Source organism: Xenopus laevis, chromosome 6L (genome assembly GCF_017654675.1).
Source record: "Xenopus laevis strain J_2021 chromosome 6L, Xenopus_laevis_v10.1, whole genome shotgun sequence".
Lineage (NCBI taxonomy): Eukaryota > Metazoa > Chordata > Amphibia > Anura > Pipidae > Xenopus > Xenopus laevis.
Window position 1 is genome coordinate 124,177,957 of NC_054381.1, and position 22,300 is coordinate 124,200,256.

Here is a 22,300-nt window from a genome sequence, read left to right on the forward strand (position 1 = left end):
TACAGAATAGATCTAGTGATCTTTTTAGTTCTCATGTTATATTGTATATTTTGGTAAGAAAGGAAGTTATAATTAATAATTTAATTAGAGACTGATTATTAAGGGAAGACTGTATCTAACTGGAATCTAAAGATACCTTATTTTGAAAAATTTTACATTTGTATTCTGTTGATCTTTTGTTGTCAGGGGCAGTGATAGGCAAACTTGTCCCGTTTAAAATTAGCGAATTTCCCAGGCAATTCGTGAAACTGAAAAAAATTTGCAAAACACAGTTTTGACGCGCGTCCACAATTTATTCGCCGGTGGCAAAATGTGAAAATTTTGCAGTGAATTTGCGCCTGGTGAATTTATCAACTTGTCAGGGGTTGTTGTACATGGAAATGTATAAAGAAGCCTGTTCAGTGACAGCAACTCACAGAAAAATTTTGTAAGATGTTTTGTTTTTTCCTATGAACACAAACACTGATCATTTAAGGAAATGTTGGTGTATTACAAATACCCTCTATAGCATGAACAATTTAGCTTTTAACCTGATTTCTGGAACGTAACTCTGCCCTGCTCTTAAACTTGTCAATTCTCTTTTTGCTATCTCAGCAATGATTGAGTATGCATAGACAGATTGCAGAAGAAATGGGCCAAAGGAGCACTGAGCTGTGCTGAATCACATGTTTCTATGGTATACAGTATGTCTCATGTATCAGGAAATCACGCAAGACTTAGACTGCAAGGAAAGCTTTAGTCACTGCTAGCTCACTTATTCTCTGTCTGGCACATGAAAACACAGGGGCCTAAGGATTAGGGATTCACCGAATACAGGATTCGGCCAGGATTCTGCCTTTTTCAGCAGGATCCGGATTCGGCCGAATCCTTCTGTCCGGCCGAACCGAATCCTAATTTTTAAAAGAGACTGTCTTTGAATTTTTTTTTAAATAAATAAAACACTTGGTTAGATGCTGCTTTGCATTTTATGCCACCTGCCAATGAAATTGGGGCAAGGACAAGAAGTCCCTCTGCTTTCCATAGTAAGTGGGGCACAGCTTCTCTTAAACAAAATGGACTTCAGGTCCCAGGATCCATCACTTCACAATGGAAAAAGGTGAAGGGCAGGTGGAAAGAATCTAATAATGGGGTTATGTAATAAAAGGCAATATGTTTGCCATGGGGCAGTAACCCATAGCAACCAATCAGCAGATAGAATTTACTGGTCACCTGTTTAAATTGAAGCATCTTACTTAGTGCCTTTTCGTACATATGGGTGTAAGGGTAATTGGGAAATGGTTCCTTTGTGAGAGATGATCATGGTTTCTTAGCAAATTGTAGCAGACACCTTTCCAGAGAGGAGGCATGGTACAAGGAAAAGTGTCTTCCGCTAATCTGACAGAAACACATGACATGTCTCGCAGACCTTCAGTTCTCAGAAATGGAAATAGAGAAATATAAATCTACGGCTGAGCATTTTACCTCACAGTACAAGTGCACTGTTAGATGAGACTGAGCAGTGGGGATGTGTTTACAGAGGAGACACATTCTATTTACCTTCACTTAAATCCACCCATCTCATTTCCTCCCTCTAAAATAATAAGGGGGGGAAAAAAAGTCACTTGTCTGGGTGCCAACTATGTGCAATGAGTTCCCTTCGTTAATGCAGTTTCCATAGAAACACACTGCTTGGAAATCCCTCCAGGCAGGTTCCAAGGAAATTAACTGTATAGTGTGCACTAAATAACATGAAAGCCCTCACTATATATGTTTGTTTTCATTTCCCTTGGAAATCTGTGGAGGCACAGAAGTATTTTCTTAGCAGTGTTTTAATTGCCTCCAAGCCAAGTTCGCCATTCCAAGGAGCAGTTTGACTTAATCTGTTATCTATTACCCTTCCCTGGCATCATGAAAAGGCATTATTAATGGCTTCTTTTCCCTCGAGTGCCTGAAATGACATTAGCAGATATTCTCTGATCCAGTCTGAGCTGCATGTACAAATCCATGTGTAATCATACTTAATGTTTAAGGCAGATCTAACTTTTTGGAAGGTTTTGTGTTGATTTTTCCTCCTCCATTCATTGTCTTTTGTGCAGCTATTCTGCCCCCGAAGAGGCATATTCACTGATGGGTGCTTTTGGAAAACATCTAACTTTCTTCTATACACCCTTTTCACAGATTTCTATATAATAATGGCATATTTTGTGACATGGGCTGCATCGTTTCTTTATGTTTACACTTGTGCATTGTTACGTGTGCTTACACATGATTCAGGTCAGCCTGCAAATGTGCTAACCCACTGCACAGCCAACACAGCATAAAGCCTCTCTAGATAGTTATTATATTCATCATTATCACTCCTAGTGGTAAATCTACTAAGTGGTCGAAAATTAGCCAGCAACAGCTTCGCATCCATCGCAAAACTTTGCCAGGCGAAAATTCGCTGGGACAATGCTAATTTACTAAAGTGCAAAGTTTCGTCCTGGCCGACGGACGCTGGCAAATTTTCGTTATTGTTACTTCGGCAATGCGAGCAAATCAAAGTGAAGATGTGCTAGTGTTCAATTCTGCCTAGCGTAAACTTGTTAGAAGTCTTGCGTTAAGGCTAATTTGCATACGGCGGGAAATTTAAAGTTGAATGGACGTCTTTATGTTACCTGTTGCATCTAATACATTACATTGACACTGATAACTAGACATTTCCAGGGAACCTTAATAAAGACAATTGAGTTGTTATAATGCCCTACACATGAACCCACATGTTCCCATATGTTAGAAAATGTATGGGAGAAACGGTTACACAAAAAAATTTTTTTAGGACTTATGCAGCATATCACCCTGAAAAAAGGAAAAGATGCCAGCATTTTTTTGAACTTAGATGTTTTTCCTAATATGATGTAAGTAACTGAAGATTGAGGACGATCTATGCACTCCATTGCACTTTGCCTGGTCTGAGCTGGCGAAGGCAAGTCTGCCGGACTTGCGGAGTAACGTCCATTCGCCAGAGCGAAAAGTCGCCTGGCTAAAGAGTGCGAATCTCCGCTAGCGTCTGTCTCTTTCACTAGCGAAGTGACGCCTGTGCCTGTTAGTAAATCGGTGAAGTCCCTGCTGGCTGTAATGCTGGCTAACCGTCGCTAGCATTAGTCACTTCGCCCTTTAGTAAATCTGCCCCCCAATGTATTCAGTAGAAAGGAGTTTTCAGGGCATTTTGGTGTGATTACCTTTATAGAAAGTACGTCTGGAGCAATGCTGATTATACAGATTATCCTACAGTGATAAACCCTTCCAGGAAAAGATAAGGAACATTTGGCTCCCTCTGGGCCCTTTCACAAGCCCAGATGGGCCAAAATATTACCTTATCATTATGTATATGGGCTAAACACTTTCTTCACAAATGAATATAATAATGTGCTACTGGATTTTTGCAGCTGAATACTGATCCCTATACAAGGTAGGGCTCTTACAGTATAAGCACTTAACACCTATATTAGTGTGTTCACAGTGGGTCGAGCTCCCTGATTTCAGCACCTTTTAGGAAAGGGGACAAATCTCTGCCTCTTAATTCAGCTGCTGCTGTGAGTATCCCTAACAAATTTGCACCTTCTCATTGGCAGCTGTGTCTGCAGCCCCCCATCCCAAATTATTTGACAGCAATTTATCGATATCCTAATTGCTGCAAAGGTTTGAACGTCATGTGTGTATGTTACATACTTATATTACAGATTTGATAAATAGCTCTCACGTGCAACAGAAAATCATTCCCTTAGTTTATCAGATTCTTTAGTCTTTGCTAATCCACAATTTTGTATTGTCAGTCTTTGGTACGGTTGCAGTTTAATATGATTTACTGCCTATACGGGAGTAAATTAGTTTCCTTTCTTTTCATGCTTAAGTTGTAACCAGACTGGGGCCATTTTTGTTAAACTAAATGCAGATTGTCATGTTCCTTAGTAAACGATAAAGTATAAACCAAGAATGCCACAGCCCAGGGGCTGACTTGTCATTGATTTACACCCTGTGCTAATTCTTGTAAGTTGGGAATCTCTACTTATGACTTTCTCTGCGCAACATCTGACTAATGTTTATTTATTCTCTGTGAGGGCATGGGCAGGCTTCACCCGCATGAGCTAATTAAATAGAGGTTCCCCTTTCATAAATGCTGCTGAGTTTATATTTTTATGCAATATAATATGTTGTGGGATGAAAGGAATCCTGCAAACTCAGGTTATAACTTGCTGAATATACTGAACAATGGCTGCTGGAATGATGCTGTGCAAAGCAATACAACGGATCTCCCAGCTGAGATACCAAGTGACCTATTATAGAAAGTGTTTAGGTACTTGTGCCAAACCTCATATGTATGTGTGTGATAATGCTACAGAAGTACTCAGCAATATTATTTATGCTAGTTTAACAGAGCAGCAGTTTGGGGTGGCTATTAATACTTAGTAAACATTTACTGTATATCTCTTTAAATCTTTTAGTTTAATTGACTCTAAAATGAGCAGTTGCAATATCCATTCTTAATAGTTCTAGGTGGATCAATCCGCATTGGGATTGATGATATAAGCCGTGATGAGGTTTATTTTAGATGGTTTTATTTAAAGCCATGGCATACTTTCCTGCAACATAGGCATGTTTAATAGGCTGGTTTCTCTGATTCATTCGGTCAAAATCATTAATACGCTGAGAAAGTCTCTGATATATCACCTCACGGATACTGTTGGCAGCAGCCACAGATCATTATACATATAATTAGCACTGTGAGCTATAATTCTTTGGGGAGTGACATTTTTTCGCAATAATATTTAATAAGGTGCTTCCACTTTGAGCAGTTTCCTTTCCAAAAAAAAACAAAAAAACAACAGTCCTGTTGTCTTTATCGCTGACTGCTTTGCCATATGTTTGGTTTGCCAGCTTATGCTGAATGCTCCTATCAAGCTAAGGAAAGGGCAGTATCTCACTGGGCTCTGTTGAGCAGACATTATTAATGCATTTGGCACAACCTATGTCCTTCCAGTGAAGGGTTTGGCATGCCCAGAACTAGTGCATTTGTTATGCTACTGCAATGTCACTCTCAGTAAATCAGATCTCTAGGAGACACATACAATGTCAGACTGGGATGACAGGCCCACCAGGAAACCTAGACATTAGGCCTATTCTCTAAACTATCTTTACTCTCTTTATTCTCTTAGTCCCATTTTCAAACTGTCTCCCTTTTATTACCATACACAAATAGGTAACAACTATTAAATAGGCCAAATATGAGCAGAAAGGCCCTCTGACACCTGGGCCCACTGGGAGCTTTCCTGGTATCCTGATGGGCCAAAGCAACACTGAATACCTTTAAATGTGATTCTGGAGTTTGTGATTACATGTGATCCAACTTATGTCAAAGTTGATACACTATATAGCTCATAACATCATGCAACTAGTTGGCATATTCTTTTACCTATGGTAAAATCTCTTCTCGGCTGATTATTGGTCTATGACTAATTTCTATAAGGTCTATCTATTCAGTGCAACTGAAATATGACAGTGGGCTTCTTAATCTCTTGTCCTAACCCAGCAGTGCAAAATGTGCTAGTAACCCTTATCAACCAATCAAATGTTTTCTTTCATACAGATGACCAGTAGATAGGTTAGTTGCCATGGGTAACTAGACCAGTAGCAATGTTCTATCTACCTTTTTTTTCTTTTCCAACTATGTTTATTGACATTTTTAAAGTAAACCATGTAATAAGACAATAACTTGCATTACAGTCAGTGCGCTTACCGGTACATAATAAAAGGAATTGCATTGCAGTCAAATAAGAATAAAATTATTAAATACAAACGAACACAAGCTAATCACCAAAATCTGCCTTTTTAACAATATTCTCTTGGTATTCAGCTTGGATGTTTCACCCGCCATCAACAAGGCTATAACTGCTGGAGAATAGGTTGGTGAATGTAAATGGTCAATCTATAAATAGGCCACCTGTGCTTCAGCAGGGATATCCTTAAACCCTGAACTGTTGAAGGTCCTTGGGCACACAGATACATTCACTTTAGCTTATTATTATAGGATACACAGTCCCTGTCCTGCATATTATCTCCAGGTCCTTGCATCTACTCCCTTTTGAACTGTTTTCTCTTCTAACATGATATTACACTTTCTTGTTTCCGGCAAAAGCATATCTGCTTTTATTCCCTTTCAAGAGACCCCATGGGAACTAGGAATTAAATCTCTCTCTTGATAGAAGAAGCACAAACATCCTCATGGTTTTAACACAGTCCTGTTTGCTAGGGTTCAGAGAGATTGTTTTGATTGTTCACCAAAAATAGACTTTGTTCAGTTACTTTCCATCTTTTATTTTTTACCGTTTAAAGACTAATGTTCCTGTCTATGGAGTTTCAGTCTGGCAACTCAGCGATCCAGGATAGTGATGTGCGGGCCGGCCCAATACCCGCATGTAGACACAAATAGAAAGTGATTAACAAATAGAAAGTGATTAAAAAAATTTAAAAAAAAAGTATTTTCTTCTGGTGAACTATCTGAAACCAACTGAACTGGAAAAAAAACCCTTTAGTAAAGTGGCATGGATTAACGGAATACTGTATGTGCTTTATACACATCCATTATCTGCTGCATTCTGGCATAGGGCTATCCTATTGGTGGCTAAAACATTCCTAATTATGTGTATTCTTAGAAATAGTTTGTTTACAGAGTATTATATTGGTGCACGCTGAGATAATTTCATTTTACATACATACATAAATGCATATCCTCTATTTATTCCTGTTCATTATTGTGCCTATCTTGAGTTGCTTCCCGGGAAAGAGTATTTTGAAAAGGTTGTCGTCTGCTTAGAAATAAGAGATAAATATTTTGTTTTTAAGATATAGATGGCATATTTGATAATTGGTAGAGCTGACTTTTGGGGGGTACAGATATGTGCCACTAGGTAGTAAGACTGGGAAAAAGTCAAGAAACATAACAATACTAGGGCAAAGTGGTGCCCTTAAATTATTGCATAAGTACCTCTCCCAGCAGGGTACTGCAATGTCTAAACATACAATAAAAGGGGGGTTGAGGGTGCTCGCCAACGCTACATAAAATACAATGGAAGTGTGACTGATATATCTCTAATGCTTAAGTTAGCTACAAACATACAAAAGAGAAAGATTTGATCAATGCACAATGATCCCACTGGTTTCCCTCCACTTAGATCTTGTGCAAGTGCATGCATTTTCAGAGGTTTTTAGTTACAAAGTTATGATCATAAAATTGGCAAGCAACCATACCATGCCAAGGTAAACCCCATATGGTGGTCTTAACTATTCAGCTCTGGTCCTTTTTCGTAGGCTGGCCTCGCTGCATGGTAGCGTTTCTTGAGATGTTTCTCCTCACCAAGGGACTGGTCTCACAGGGCTTAATCCTCCCCCACCATTGGTTCTTAATGTCTATTTTGCCCTTGGCACCAGTAGCTGTAATAGATGAGACCATGATGTTGCTGATATGGAAACTCTTTCTTGTGTTGTAATATGAAATGTGATTTTACCTATGAAATTGTCCACTTCCTGCAATTATTTTGTCTGCAATCATAAGTCCTATGTGAATTATAAGTCAATAGAAGCCAATGTCACTGGGAAAGCATGAAAGCATCAGCGGATTTATGACTAGTTATGTGTTCTGCTGAGCTGGCTTATTTGAACTCACCCAGGTTTGTCATGGTAGGAAACTTAGTTCTGCTGCTGCTGCTACTGTTTCTCCTGGTACCTCTGCTGCCCATACAAGGCTTTCTCAATGATTGGAGAAATGTTATGCCAGGGAGAGACAGCCGTTTATGGATGCACCAATTTGCAGGCGTATATGTAAGCTGTTTTTGGTAGGGCCTTCTCTACCTCTTGTATTGGATATTGGCTGCTTCTTATGTTAAATGTATACATATTTTTTGCACATGGCTGTGAAATATGTTGGCACCTTATGAATATGTGATAATAATAATAATCATGATATAACAATATAGGGAACTACTGTAATTACTAAATTCTCTGGGATATACTTCTGGATGGTTGAGCTGTTTTGCTAGGATGTGGGAGGCATAGAGTGTTTTTGAAATGCCATATTGTGGTGAAAGGTCATATTTTTCCAACACCCACCCTAATTTTTTGTGCTGAAGCCTCCATTTTTAGTATTAAAAAAAATAAAAATAAATTATAGATAGGGTCCAAGGCATTCCTTCTAAATTAGTTCTCCATCCAGTGCTATTGCCAACCTTTTTCACTGTAACTGCAGTACAAACTGATATAATTCTTGTTATATGGGCAGCCATGACAACACGGCTACTATTCCCGTGACCAATATTCTCTTTCCTTGGGCTTTATATATTAGCTGTAGCTTTAGTCGGATATTCTGTAGCACCCTGAGTGGAATTGGGAAGATTTACTAATGTGACAGCCAAATATCCTCAGACTGCCAGTGTCAGCTCCATATATCCTCAACCACATTACTTTGTTTTGCTTCTTATCGGCTCATGTGAAGCATTAAACCAGCGCAGATGCAATAACATTCTTTCTGCCTTTGTGTACTCTGTTCCGCAGGAGGCTTAATAATGGTCACCTTTCTGCAAGTGCCTGTAAAAGCTTCAGTGATTTGTACCCTCTCCTCTTCCACTGATTGGGAAGCAAAAGTGGCTGCATTTAAAATAGCTGATTGAAGGGGAAATAAGTAATCAGATGTACTCTGCTCATGCTCAGCTTATTTGTCCTTATAATCTGGAGGCTAATAGGATTAATGCAACTCCGTACTTTACTCAGAACTGCTGATGGCTCTACTATCTACTGTATTCGATTTTAATATTTTTTTTAAAATTTTTAATATATGTCCCTCCCTTTCTATAGTCGTACAGGTATGGGATTTATTATCAGTCATTACCTTTTTTCTCTGTAGTAATAACACCATAAGGGACATTTATGACAGCAAGTACAGTATGCAAAGTGTGATTTCAGATGCAGTTTGTTTTAGGGATGCACAGAATCCACTATTTTGGATTTGGCCGAACCCCCGAATCCTTCGCGAAAGATTCAGCCGAATACCGAACTGAATCCGAATTTTCATATACAAATTAGGGGTGGGAATTGGAAAACATTTTTTACTTCCTTGTTTTGTGACAAAAAGTCACGCGATGCCCCTCCCCGGGTCTAATTTGCATATGCAAATTAGGATTCGGTTCGGCCGTGCAGAATGATTCGGCCGAATCTGAATCTTGCAGAAAAAGGCCGAATCCCAAACCGAATCCTGGTGCATCCCTAGTTTGTTTTTTACATTGAATACAGTTTTTCTTGCCCACAATTCCATCAGAATTGCGTCCATGACGAAGAGTTGTTTTTCTTTGCTCTTGTGTTTTGAATCAGATGCTGTTGCTCTAATTTAATCTATTTGTTGGCTGCGATGGGAACCCCAAAGCAACTGACCAGTTTGGAGGTGGTGGTAGCTCTAGGGAACCCCTGTCTTAGTACATGTACTTTCTTGTAACTTAGAACTAGAGGCGGGATGGACGCACCAGCTACATGCACAACAATATGGAACTACAAGGAGTGGATTTGCACACCAGTAACTTTAAATGGGTTGTTCACCTTTAGAGAGTGATATTCTGAGACAATTTGCAATTGGTTTTCATTTTTTATTATTTTGTGGTTATTTCACTTTTTATTCAGCAGCTCTGTAGTTTGCAATTTCAGAAATCTGGTTGCTAGGGTCCAAATTACCCTAGCAACCATGCCTTGATTTGAATAATGGACTTGAATATAAATAGGAGAGGCCTGAATAGAAAGACAAGTAATAAAAAGTAGTGACAACAATACATTTATAACATTTACAGAGCATTTCTTTTTACATAGGGTCAGTGCCAACTTTGCACAACCACAACTGTGGCTGCAGTCCTAAATTATCATCATCATCATCATTTATTTATATAGCGCTGTCTAGATACGCATAAATGAACCCACCGGGGCTCATTTATCAACACTGGGCACATTTGCACCTGGGCAGTAACCCATAGCAACCAATCAGTGATTAGCTTATTGCAGCCATCTGCAGCTACAACAAGGAAAGCAAAACTTTGATTGGTTTTTATGGGTTACTTGCGAAGGTGCAAATTTGCCTAGTGTTGAAAAATAGCCCCCTGTATCTTTAAATTAACAATAACTAGGCTGCATAAATCCATGGTAATGGCAAAACAATCCCACTGGGTTTATGTTTGTATGTTATGTTTATATAGGTGTAAGGTATGGTGATCCAGATTCTGGTTGGGCCCTGTGTTTGTAAATCCTTTGCTCCAGAAACAGATCCCATACCTTTATGGCGTACGCTTGCCACTTTATAAACACATGAATAGGAATAAGAATGACCTTGAGAATGTTTTCTGTCTACACAGCGAATCAATCACTGCCTCCGATATTGAAAATCAAACCTATTACTGTGTTTGTTTTGCAGACGCATTAGCATTATTTTGAATATATTATGTAAGATGCCGGGACTATTTAAACAGCAGGCAGAAAGATTAGCCATCTTACTCATGAAAGTGTTTATTTACAGTAATCATACATCTAAATAATGTGACTTCCCAGTAATGATGGGGCCGATACCAGCGAATGAAACTCTGCGGATCGGCAGCAGATACAGAATGTAACTTCTCGGGTGCTGCCAAAGAAAAATTTACACCTATGAGCAGGTGCGGTGAGATCAGCATTTGCAAATGCCATTCATCTAGGATGTCATTTCATTTACTCAGCCTGCAGTTTGTTTTTGGCTGTTCTTCAAAACGTTTGCTGCAACCAAGAGTAATTGCGGTTATATGTTTTGGAACTCCAGCTTGCATCACGCTCCACTATACAGTTCTGAGGCCTGTGCAGACAACAAGTCTCTAATGAAGTTATCCTTGGCTTTATTAGAATTATTTGGAATGCATTATCTCTACCATCTCTGTACCAGCTGAATTATACTCCTGCTCTTCCACATGTGTATTAAAGGGAATATCAACCCAACAAAAATGTGTTTGCCTAATAAAGATAGGCATATTTCTAAGCAATCATATGCTAAATATTGTTTGTAAGTGATGTGTATATGTATTGCTATTGAAATCAGTGTTTGTCTGTTCCTTTCTGTTCTCTGCCCTGGTGGCTCAGACTGTTGATACAATGTCAGACAAGGCAACTGATTAACAGACCTGTCTTTTAGTGATGTGCGGGCTGGCTCGATACCCGCGGGTTTGAGCCGACCTTGCGCTCCTTTCCAGGTCGCGGGTGGGTGCGGGTTGAGCTCTTCTGACTGCTCTCCCCACCCATGACCTTCCAAATGGCAGCTTCCGACTTCCGGGTTGAATTTTTAAAGATGCGCACCTCTCGGGCCAGGTCTATAAAAGGAACCCAGAAGTCGGGCTCGAGCAGGCGCGGGCGGTGGGAAGGCGGGCAGCGGGCGGTTGCAGGAAAAGCCCGACCCGCACATCACTACTGTCTTTGCTGGGGAACTAAGACTTTTGCAACATTGTTTAAAAAGTAACAAGCAGGAGTTAGACTGCTGCTTTCAATAGAAATAGTTGTTTATAGACAGAGCACTGAAAATGTTTGTTAAATGTATATTGGAAAGTTACTTAGAATTAGGTTTTCTTTCATTATGCACATTTTTATTTTTGGGTAGATCCCAGCAACTTGTGTGACAGTTTTGCATCCCTGATAAACACTAATCATTCCAGAATGGTCATATATTACCGTCTATGTTTTTCAAGCCGTTAAATAGTAATCTGTGCTCATCGCCTATGACATAATAGAATCTCTGGAATGGAGTTGATGTGATCAACGCAAAAATGATGCCCATAGACTCCAAGGGTGAAAAAAATTGTTGTGCAACAAAAATAATTTGTTGCCCATAGACTTCAATGCATTTCACGAATTTTCGTCGTTTTACGAATTTTCTGCAAAGCAAAATGGGTCCGATTCGCCCAACACTAGACTGCCAAGCCAAAAACCTATCCAGTTGTTTTGCATCATAATTGCCCCATTATCTTATGATAATAGTAGAAAATTAGGTTATAAGTATTGGCTGTGCTCTAATTTGGGCTAAAGATCGCTTGTACCACAAGTATCAGCATGTGTGAGTCCTGCAGCCAGTCAGGTAACCACAAAATACCCGCAAAGCAGTCGGGACTTGGTCTGAATATTCCTTTTGTGGGCGCTTCACAGGCATTCTTTAGCTGCAGCTTGGCACTAGTAGAAGACCATTTGGGAGGTGAAAAACTGTTTCCTCCATGAAATCGGCCATCGCACAACATCACCAGTTTGCATGATGTCCCTTCCACTTTTTTAAAAAGGCAGAATAAAATGCAAATAATTAAAAAATGCAGTCCAATTAAAGAGTTGCTTAGAACATTATATAGCATTATAATATTAAAAGTTAACTTAAAGTTGAACTGCCCTTTTATTAAATGCTCTTATTGCACTGCCATGTACTTTCTTCATAGATCCACATGTCGATTAACTCTATTGGCAGGTGATCTGGCCTTGATTTTAATAGAAAATGTGTATTTTTGTGTATCTTAGAGTGATTACAGAAAGCAGCAGTATTGGACTGATTATAATAGATTATATGGGTATGGGATCCATTATCCAGATCCGAATTACGGAAAGGACGTCACCCATAGACTCTATTATAATCAAATAGTCCAATTTTTCCAAAGTATTTTTTTTTTCTCTGTCATATCTATCTATCTTTGGTATTGTGTTAAATGTATTCTCATGTTTTTTTGTGAATGCACAGCACATGGAATACGTAACCCAGCACCCATTTACATAGATCATTAAAACAGCAGTTAGGACACATTATACGTGCAGCCCTGTTCATTGGACAGTGTTTATTGTCTTTTCACCCTGTAACAATGGGACCCGCAAAATTAAATCTTCTCTTTAAATCTAGCTTGTTCCTAAGTCTATAGAGACGGCAGCAAGTAATTCTGATGGGCTGTAACGTGATGCTTCATGACTTCTCCCCTTGTTGTTCTGGCAACGATGGAGAATTGAATTGGGGACTCCATGCTGCACTTAATCCTTGCATAAAAGGCAGATGGAGCAGTTTAGTAATACCAAGCTGTTTAACAAGCACACAGCCCACAAGCATCCGCTTTTGTAACTGCATAACTTGACGTTCATTTGTGTTCATTCCTATTTATAGTTCATTCCTATTTTCCTGTTGGCAGAAATGATCAATGCAGAATGATTTCACCATAATATAGTGGGTAGGCTGATCAGTGTCCTCAGAGCCAATGCATCGGAAGGCACATTTATCAAAGGTCGAATTTTGAATTCATGTGAGTTTTTAATACTTTATTAAATTTGAATTTACTCTAAATTCGACTGAGGGGTATAAAAAATTAGAATATCTAATACTCATACAGTTGAATTCAAATTTTCGTACTATATTCGGTGCGTGTATGGTGGGAAATGAGCCGACCGATATCGGCAGAAGACTTGGATATTGGTCAGCTCGTCGATCAGGCTGGACAGAAAATTTTGATCAGGTGCCTTTGAAGGCACCCAAACATCACCCATTGTTACTGCTGAATCCTCAGATATCTGACAATTCAGCTCTACACGTGTGTATTGAAATTAGGGATGCACCGAATCCAGGATTCGGTTCGGGATTCAGCCTTTTTCAGCAGAATTCGTCCGAATCCTTCTGCCCAGCCGAACCGAATCCTAATTTGCATATGCAAATTAGGGACAGGGAGGGAAATTGCATGACTTTTTGTAACAAAACAAGCAAGTAAAAAATGTTTTCCCCTTCCCACCCCTAATTTGCATATGCAAATTCGGATTCGGCTTATCAATGGGTGAAAGTGAAAGTTCACCCATTGATAAATACGCCTATAAAAATCCCATAGAAATAAATGGAGAGTGGCGGAATTTCACTCTAGTGGCGGAACTTCACTATGAACTTCACTCTTTGATAAATATACCCCATAGGGTCTGGCCACATGGGCAGGAGATTAGTTGCCAGACGACAAATCTCCTTTTCTTCACGGCGACTAAACTCCCCAATCTTCCGCCAGCTAAAATGTAAATCTCCTGGGGGCAGGCACATGGAGGGCTTCGTTTTCCAAAGTCGCCCAAAGTTTCATCGTGAGGCAATTACGGTCGACGTCAGAAAACGAAGCGTCTGTGTGCCTGCCCCCAGGCGATTCACATTTTAGCTGGCGGAAGGCAGATTGGGGAGATTAGTCGCTTCGAAGAAGGGGAGATTTGTCGCCTGGTGTCTAATCTCACCAAATCTGCCCGTGTGGCCAGACCCTTAAGTTATGGAGAAAGACCAATTATACAGAAAACCCCAGGTCCCGAGCATTCTAAATAACAAGTCCGGTACCTGTACTAAGACTGGTGCAATACATGAAAATGTAGGGAAAAAAACGTTCTGTATAGTTAAACAATGTAAAAAATTCCAGCAAAAAAACACAGAAATCTCATTTTTAACAGTAGTGATTCTCAGGGTTCAGGTCCCTCTGTGTGATCCAATAACCAGTAATAAGTGGCCTTTCCCCGCAAAAAAGTCTTGCTGCTACTGTTCTAAGAACATCTAGAATTGTACAAATCACATGGAGCTGCACACACACACGTTATACAGTGGGGGAGCTTACCCCATTTATTGTATCACCAAAAGTATCAGTGTTTTTGGGGGAGGTACACCTTCTCTTTGTCAGTTTATGAAAATAAAGGTATGTGGTGGATTAATTACATTTATCACTAAGAATATCTAGGTGGTCATTTCATGTTTGTTTAGTTCACATGAACACATTTCTTGAATTTTATTCATATGAATTTTTCTTTTACTCCATTATATGATTGTTCATATATATATATATATATATATATATATATAATACACAAAAGCCGTGAATATCTTGTAAATTATATCCTTATAAACGGTGAGTTCTGATGTCATCAGTTATAAACGGTGAGTTCTGATGTCATTTCTGTCACATGACTCTCTGAAACTTGTGTATTATAATAAATAAAGTACCCCCAGTTGTAAAATATGAGGATATTATAAGTTACCTTGGAGTTCCATGAACTGTATAAAAACACTCGGCCTCCGGCCTCGTGTTTTTATATGGTCATGAAACTCCTCGGTAACTTATAATATCCTTATATTTTACAAGAGGGGGTACTTTATTCACTATATAATACACAAAAGCCGTGAATATCTTGTAAATTATATCCTTATAAACGGTGAGTAGTGATGTCATCAGTTATAAACGGTGAGTAGGGATGTAATTTCTGTCACATGACTCACTAAAATTTGTGTATTATAATTAATAAAGTACCCCCAGTTGTAAAATACGAGGATATTATAAGTTACCTCGGAGTTCCATGACCTGTATAAAAACACTCGGCCTTCGGTCTCGTGTTTTTATATGGTCATGAAACTCCTCGGTAACTTATAATATCCTTATATTTTACAAGAGGGGGTACTTTATTCACTATATATTTAGTATATATTGTATTTTCATGAAAATTCAATAAAAACAATTTTAAAAGAAAAGAATATCTAGGACAGTAAATGAAAGTGTTCTCCCATATCTCCCCCTAATTTGCCTGCAGTTTAGTCCTCCCCTCCCACCACTAGTTTGGGGGGGCTTGGGTCCAGAACCTCCTGTACTGTAACTGGTTTACATTTTGTCTCAAGCAGACAAGGGTTTATTTCTATACCTAAACGGCAGCAAATATGGATTTAGAGTGTGTTCTATTTACAGCTGCAGAGTGGGATTAAATTATACGTTACAGTGAGAAGGAAAGGACTGGCCCTGTAAAACCGTGGTGTGCATTAAGCTCAAAGTACAGACGACAGGCCCACAGAACTGTACAATGGGCCTTTTAGTCTCAAAGGTATAATTCAGTACCGCGCTCCTGTCTAAATGTGACATTTTTTTTTACTTAAAGTTCTGCCACTATCTCCCAGCCCCACATAAAGTTATCACTTCTGATTACAGCCAGTGCTTAATTATACTTCCTAATTCTACTGTATGCATTTTGGGAATATAAGAGAGAGACTACTTCCATCACTTGCAACGCACAACATGACAGCTGTTCAGGTCACAGAAAAAAAGGTGATGTTTTAAACTGAACAGGTATTGTCTCTCTTCAGAGCTGATTCTGGGGCTGTTTTCTGCTGCCCCTTCCAACCCCCTGTACTTTTCTCTCTTTTGCTCACAGCAGATTACAGGGGGGGACATCACTAGTGTACACAGAACAGCTGTGCTTTCTGCACCAATTTTTATTTATTGGAAATAGTCTAATCAAAGTTACCTAGGACTGCTATTGTGAATGGTTTCATTTATCTAAGTAGATGGTATACAGTATCTTGCGTCTCATAACCCTCCTGTGCTTAGACTGTAAGCTCTTTTGGGCAGGGCCCTCTTTACCTCTTGTATTGCTTATTGGGTTTTTTTGTATGTATTTATCTGTATGTTCTGTGTTTACACTCCTTTATTGTACAGCGAGGCAGAATGTGTTGGCACTTTATAAATGCCTTATAATAGTAATAATAGTAGTGATGAAACTAAAGGGACTGGACTTGCTGTGTGATCACATTTCACCACTCATCCAAGTGGCTTCTTCCTATCAGTGAGTCTGAGCTTAGTCCTGCCTGAAAAAGTTCAATGGACTATTAAATGATGGTGATTGTATTACGCTTAAGGGTTAGAGTGTTCCCTACTGCTCAGTTGAACTGAAGAAGCCACTCAGATAAGGGGTGAAATATTTCAAGATTATTTAGCAAGTTACAGTACCAGTGCAGAGCAACAGTACATTTATATTTCAATTACAGGTATGGGATCCCTTATCCAGAAACCCATTATCCAGAAAATAGGAAGTCCACATCCCATAGTGTCCATTATATGCGTATTCTACACAAGAGCCATGAATATCCCATAAACTATATCCTTATAAACGTTGCTTCGTGATGTCATCGGTTATAATCGGAGCTAGGGGGCAGATTTACATAGGGTCGAATATCGAGGGTTAATTAACCCTCGATATTCGACTGCTGAAAGTAAATCCTTCGAATATCGAAGTCAAAGGATTTACCGCAATTAGTTTGATCGACGATCGAACGAAAAATCATTCGATCAAACCATTAAATCCTTCGAATTGAACGTTTCGAAGGATTTTAATCAATCGATCAAATGATTTTTCTACGACCAAAATAAACTTAGAAAGCCTATGGGGACCTTCCCCAAAGGCTAACATTGAGGTTTGGTAGGTTTTAGGTGGCGAAGTAGGGGGTCGAAGTTTTTTTTAAAGAGACAGTACTTCGACTATCGAATGGTCGAATATTCGAACGATTTTTAGTTCGAAACGTTCGATTCGAAGGTTGAAGAAGCCAATTCGATGGTCGAAGTAGCCAAAAAAAACATTCGAAATTCAACGTTTTTTTTATTCTATTCCTTCACTCGAACTAAGTTAATGGGCCCCTTAGTGATGTCATTTCTGTCACATGACTCACTGAAACTTGTGTATTATAAAAAATAAAGTACCCCATGTTGCAAAATATTAGGATATTAGAAGTCACCTTCCATGACCTGTATAAAATATATGGTTGTGAATCTCCTCTGTAACTTCTAATATCCTTATATTTTACAAGAGGGGGTACTTTATTCTCTATATAATACATTTTTTAAAAATAAATATTCGTCTTTTCTCTGTAATAATAAAACAGAACCTTGTGCAGGTATGGGACCTGATATTCGGAATGCTCGGGACCTGGGGTTTTCCGGATAATGTATCTTTCTGTAATTTGGATCTTCATGCCTTAAGTCTACTAGAAAATTATTTAAACATTAAATAAACCCAATAGGCTCGTTTTGCCTCCAATAAGGATTAATTACATCTTAGTTTGGATCAAGTACAAGCTACTGTTTTATTATTACAGAGAAAAAGTAAAATCATTTTTGAAAATTTGGATTAGTTGGATAAAGTGGACTCTTTCTGGATAACAGGCTTTCGGATAATGGATCCCTAACCTGTACGAAGATATTACTGGTGGCAAAACAATCCTATTGGGTTTATTTAATGTCGAAATCAGCAAACGTAAAGCATGGGGATCTAAATCATAGAAAGATCCTTTATCCGGAAAACCCCAGATCCCAGGCGTTGTCGATGAAAGATTCCATACCTTTGTTAAAACCCTTCCATTTTTTGCTGTTACTGTTCCTGGTGCAGATGTGTAATATGATTTGGCTTGGTTACTTCATTATTAACTATTTCAATTGTGATGTTGCAATAAACACACTTTATTCATTGTATTTGGTTGAACAGATCACTAAGGATACAGGGCTTTCCCTTTTATTCCAGTTTTTTGCTGGGTGAATCTTCATCCAATAAAACTATGGCAGGCTACCCAAATTCCCTATAAAACCATATGGATATGTAGTCTTATTCTTAGTCAATAGAGCATCTAGAGGTGGTGTTCATCAACCCGTGCTCCTTAATTAGACCTATGATGTGCAGTCCATTTAAATGATTGTTTATTGGCAGCCTTGAGGCTTGCTTTTCTTAGGCTTTCTGCTCAATTAAGTTGACCTCTACACTCTGTGTATGAGAGAGACTCCCATCTGGGATCCAGGGCTTGTGGCAGAGCTTGTGGGTATTTGCCTTTTTCACACTCGCATAGTTGACATATTTGTGCTAATATAAAGCCTTAGCATTATTTGTGCATATTCATGCAGTATACCCTAACCAGGCTACGTTCTTTGCTTCTGTACATATTCAATGATTAAACTGCTTTAATTTAATGGATCAGGTCTAGTAACTGAACGCTTGACTCATTGCATACATTCATCCTGTTGAATACCAGGTATTTTTCTGCAGCAAACGGCATCCAAATGCCCCTGCAGGTTTTTAAATGTAATAAAGAGGTGGTTCACCTTTGAATTAACTTTTAGTTATAGAATGGGCAATTTTAAGCAACCTTTCCATTGGTCTTTATATTTTATAGGTTTTTTAAATTATTTTCTGAATCTTTCAAGCTTTCAAATAGGGGTCACTGACCCCATCTAAAACGAAATGCTCTGTAAGGCTACAAATTTATTGTTACTGCTACTTTTTTTTCTGATGTACCTCTTTATTGGTTTAGCAATTTTTATAACAACAGGGTGAAAAGAAGGGGGAATGTATGTGCACCTAAGACAACAACAACAACAATGTTTTAAGCGTATGTGTTACTACTCATCTTTCTATTCAGGCCTCTCCTATTCATATTCCAGTCTCTTATTCAAATCAATGCATGGTTGCTAGAGTAATTTGGACCCTAGCAACCAGACTGCTGAAATTGCAAACTGAAGAGGTGCTGAATAAAAAGAGAAACAACTTAAAAAAACCTCAAATAATTCAAAAGAATAAACCAATTGCAAATTGTCTCAGCATATCACTCTCTACATCATACTAAAAATTGAAATCAACCCCTTTAATATGTTTTAGAATGTCCTTTTCTTAGCACCTTTTCTTGCCATCTTCATTTTAAACTTCATAAACTATTTCCCTCCTTCTTCTTTCCTGAAATGATTCGCTTGCTAGGAGTCACCGACCCCAGCAGCCAAAAATAAAATAAAAATGCAGCGTAAAAACACCACGTGTAGCCTTAGGAACACAGCTTGGCTTCTCGTTCCATCTCTGTTCATTTCTAGGAGCACAGATGTCAGTCAGATGATAATTCTAGCTGTGCAGATAGATATATAAAGGCTACGCATGTTACATTAGGTTTAGACAATATTAGAAAAGATTCAAACCCTTCTGCTGTCAATAATTCTTTCTTTTTACCATTTTCCTGCTTAAATCTGTGTTCCCGTTCAGACCCATATGGCTGCACACATGTCATTTGGCCGTTTACCTTTTAAATGTTAATTAGTATCTGTTCGTATTTCGGGCAGGTTTAGCAGATGGTGTTGTTTCCATTTAACGTAATGTGTTGCTGAGTGCCTCCCCCCGACGTTGGAGGGTTAAAGGCACCCAGTGGTGTTTGACTTTTAGCTTTTAAACAGTAGAGTATTTCTGTGTTGCTATAGCTGTGATGTCACACACGTATACTGACATGCGATTGGTTGTTTTGTGTTTCAGATCTCTGCACAAAGAAAGGACGGGACTCCCACATCCTTCTGTGAGAATAAAGGACTCAGCCTAGCAGATTAATACAGCCCTCTGTCCGCTGCCCTTTCTGCATTTAAAGAGAATATTTACCAAAAAAAAAAAGTGTTCTTTAATGAGCTGTAAGATGACGAGCTGTTGGTAACAGTCAGATTTCAGGACTCGGCTGCTATTGTTTGTGCTTGATGCACATGTTTCTGCACAGTGTGTATAAGAAACACAAGAAGGGAATCCAAAACGGCTGCGGGGGAACAATCGCCAAACATGCCTACAGAAACACTACAGGCAGGTAGCATGGGGAAACCTATTAGCCCAGCTGTTACTTTCACATCTGCTGTCCCCCTCCGAATACTCAACAAAGGACCCGACTACTTCCGTCGGCAGTCCGAGCCTAATCCCAAAAGGCTCAGCGCAGTGGAGAGACTAGAAGCTGATAAGGCAAAATATGTCAAGAGCCAAGAGGTTATTAATGCCAAACAGGAACCTGTAAAGCCAGCAGTCCTTGCAAAACCTCCCATTTGCCCCGGAGCCAAAAGAGCTCTCAGTAGCCCGACCATGAAGATGTTTAACAACAATGCAAAGACTGAAAACTGTGTACAAAGAGAGAATTTGAAGCTAGAAATACTTAAAAACATTATTAACAGTTCTGAAGGCTCTAGCACGGGTTCCACGCATAAACAAAGTTCCCGAAATTGGCCTCCAAACAGGTCCGACTCCGCTGACCTCAATCGGCATTCTTTCGCGGAATCCTTGAAAGTCTACCCTACACAGACACACGGCAGCCCTCAAGACAGCAACTCCAACATCAGCAGGAGGTTTCTGGAAAAGACCACGGATACTTTTTTACATGTTTCTCACAGTTCCTCAGACATTAGGAAAGTGACCAGTGCGAAACAGATCAAAGCAATACCGTGCAGCAGCTCAGCCGCCCCACCGCTGCCTCCTAAACCCAAGCTTGCCCCTCTTTCCACCTTAAAGTCACCAGAGAATGACACTTTGGAGTCAGGATGTGGCGTCAGTCGGAGGCCTTCGCTGCAGCGGTCCAAGTCGGATTTAAGTGACCGATATTTTCGAGTTGACGCGGACGTGGAGCGTTTCTTTAATTACTGCGGACTGGATCCTGAAGAGCTTGAAAAGCTCGGAATGGAGAATTTTGCAAGGGCTAATTCCGACATCATTTCTCTAAACTTTCGCAGCGCAAGCATGATCAGCTCGGACTGTGAGCAGTCTCAGGACAGCAACAGTGACCTTAGAAACGACGACAGTGCCAATGACCGCGTCCCGTATGGCATCTCTGCAATTGAAAGGAATGCCAGGATCATCAAGTGGTTGTATAGCATTAAACAAGCCAGAGACTCCCAGAAAGTGTCCCACGTGTAAGAGCGAGACAGCCGTGATGCCACGAGAGAGACTAAAACTTGTGTCTGTGAATAGTCAGTTGTGAAGGGTTGTTAAGTCTACTTGAAGTCTTTGTAAACTTTTCAGACTGCTCTGTGTTGCTTGTTGTGCAATGTTTTCAAGTTGCATGCCTGTCAACAGGTAAACTGACCTGGCTTCCACTTGAACAATCACTACAAAGCCTACTTTAATTCGCTCACTTGCTGCCAAAAGTTTAAGACTCAAGTCCAGACGGCTTTGTGTTTTTTTATATTTTGATGCTACACTGTTTACATGACAATGAAGGGTAGATCTCATTTCCTTAGAAGTCATTACTTTGTCTTACACACACAAACACACATTGTCATTGGTAATTTTGTTTTATCTGTTTTAGTTTCAATTGCAAACTGTCAGGTGTTTGCTCTCGCAAAAGTTTGTTTTCGTTATTTAAAACCATACTAGTAATAATATATTTAGTTCAAGAGTAGTTTCGTTTTATCTTCTAGTCGTTATTTTCTACCTGGACAATCTTCGTTAAATAGGGCTTGGTCTGGGACAGAAAAAAAAGGACAAGCTTTGGGCTCCTTGGGTTGGCTGAACAAAGGGGTAACAGCCCTGGTACCTTAAATAACAGTTCAGTGTAAAAATAAAAATGGGGTAAATAGACAGGCTGTGCAAAATAAAAATGTTTCTAATATAGCCAAAAATTTAATATATAAAGGTTGGGGTGACTGGATGTCTAACATCATAGAACAGAACAGTACTTCCTGCT

The 22,300-nt window shown here is 39.3% G+C and overlaps 1 protein-coding gene across 6 annotated transcripts in view; it reads left to right on the top strand.

Annotated features, from left to right (window-relative positions):
* fam110b.L (family with sequence similarity 110 member B L homeolog) overlaps positions 1 to 22,262 on the top strand; it is a 116,164-nt gene extending 93,902 nt beyond the window's left edge. For all 6 annotated transcript variants that reach the window (XM_041566430.1, XM_018268014.2, XM_018268017.2 and 3 more), the window contains one exon: positions 20,125 to 22,262. In XM_041566430.1, the coding sequence (XP_041422364.1) occupies positions 20,416 to 21,531 (1,116 nt within the window). In that variant the 5' untranslated portion in view covers positions 20,125 to 20,415 and the 3' untranslated portion in view covers positions 21,532 to 22,262. The remainder of the gene's footprint in view (positions 1 to 20,124) is intronic.
* Positions 22,263 to 22,300: the final 38 nt, after the last annotated feature.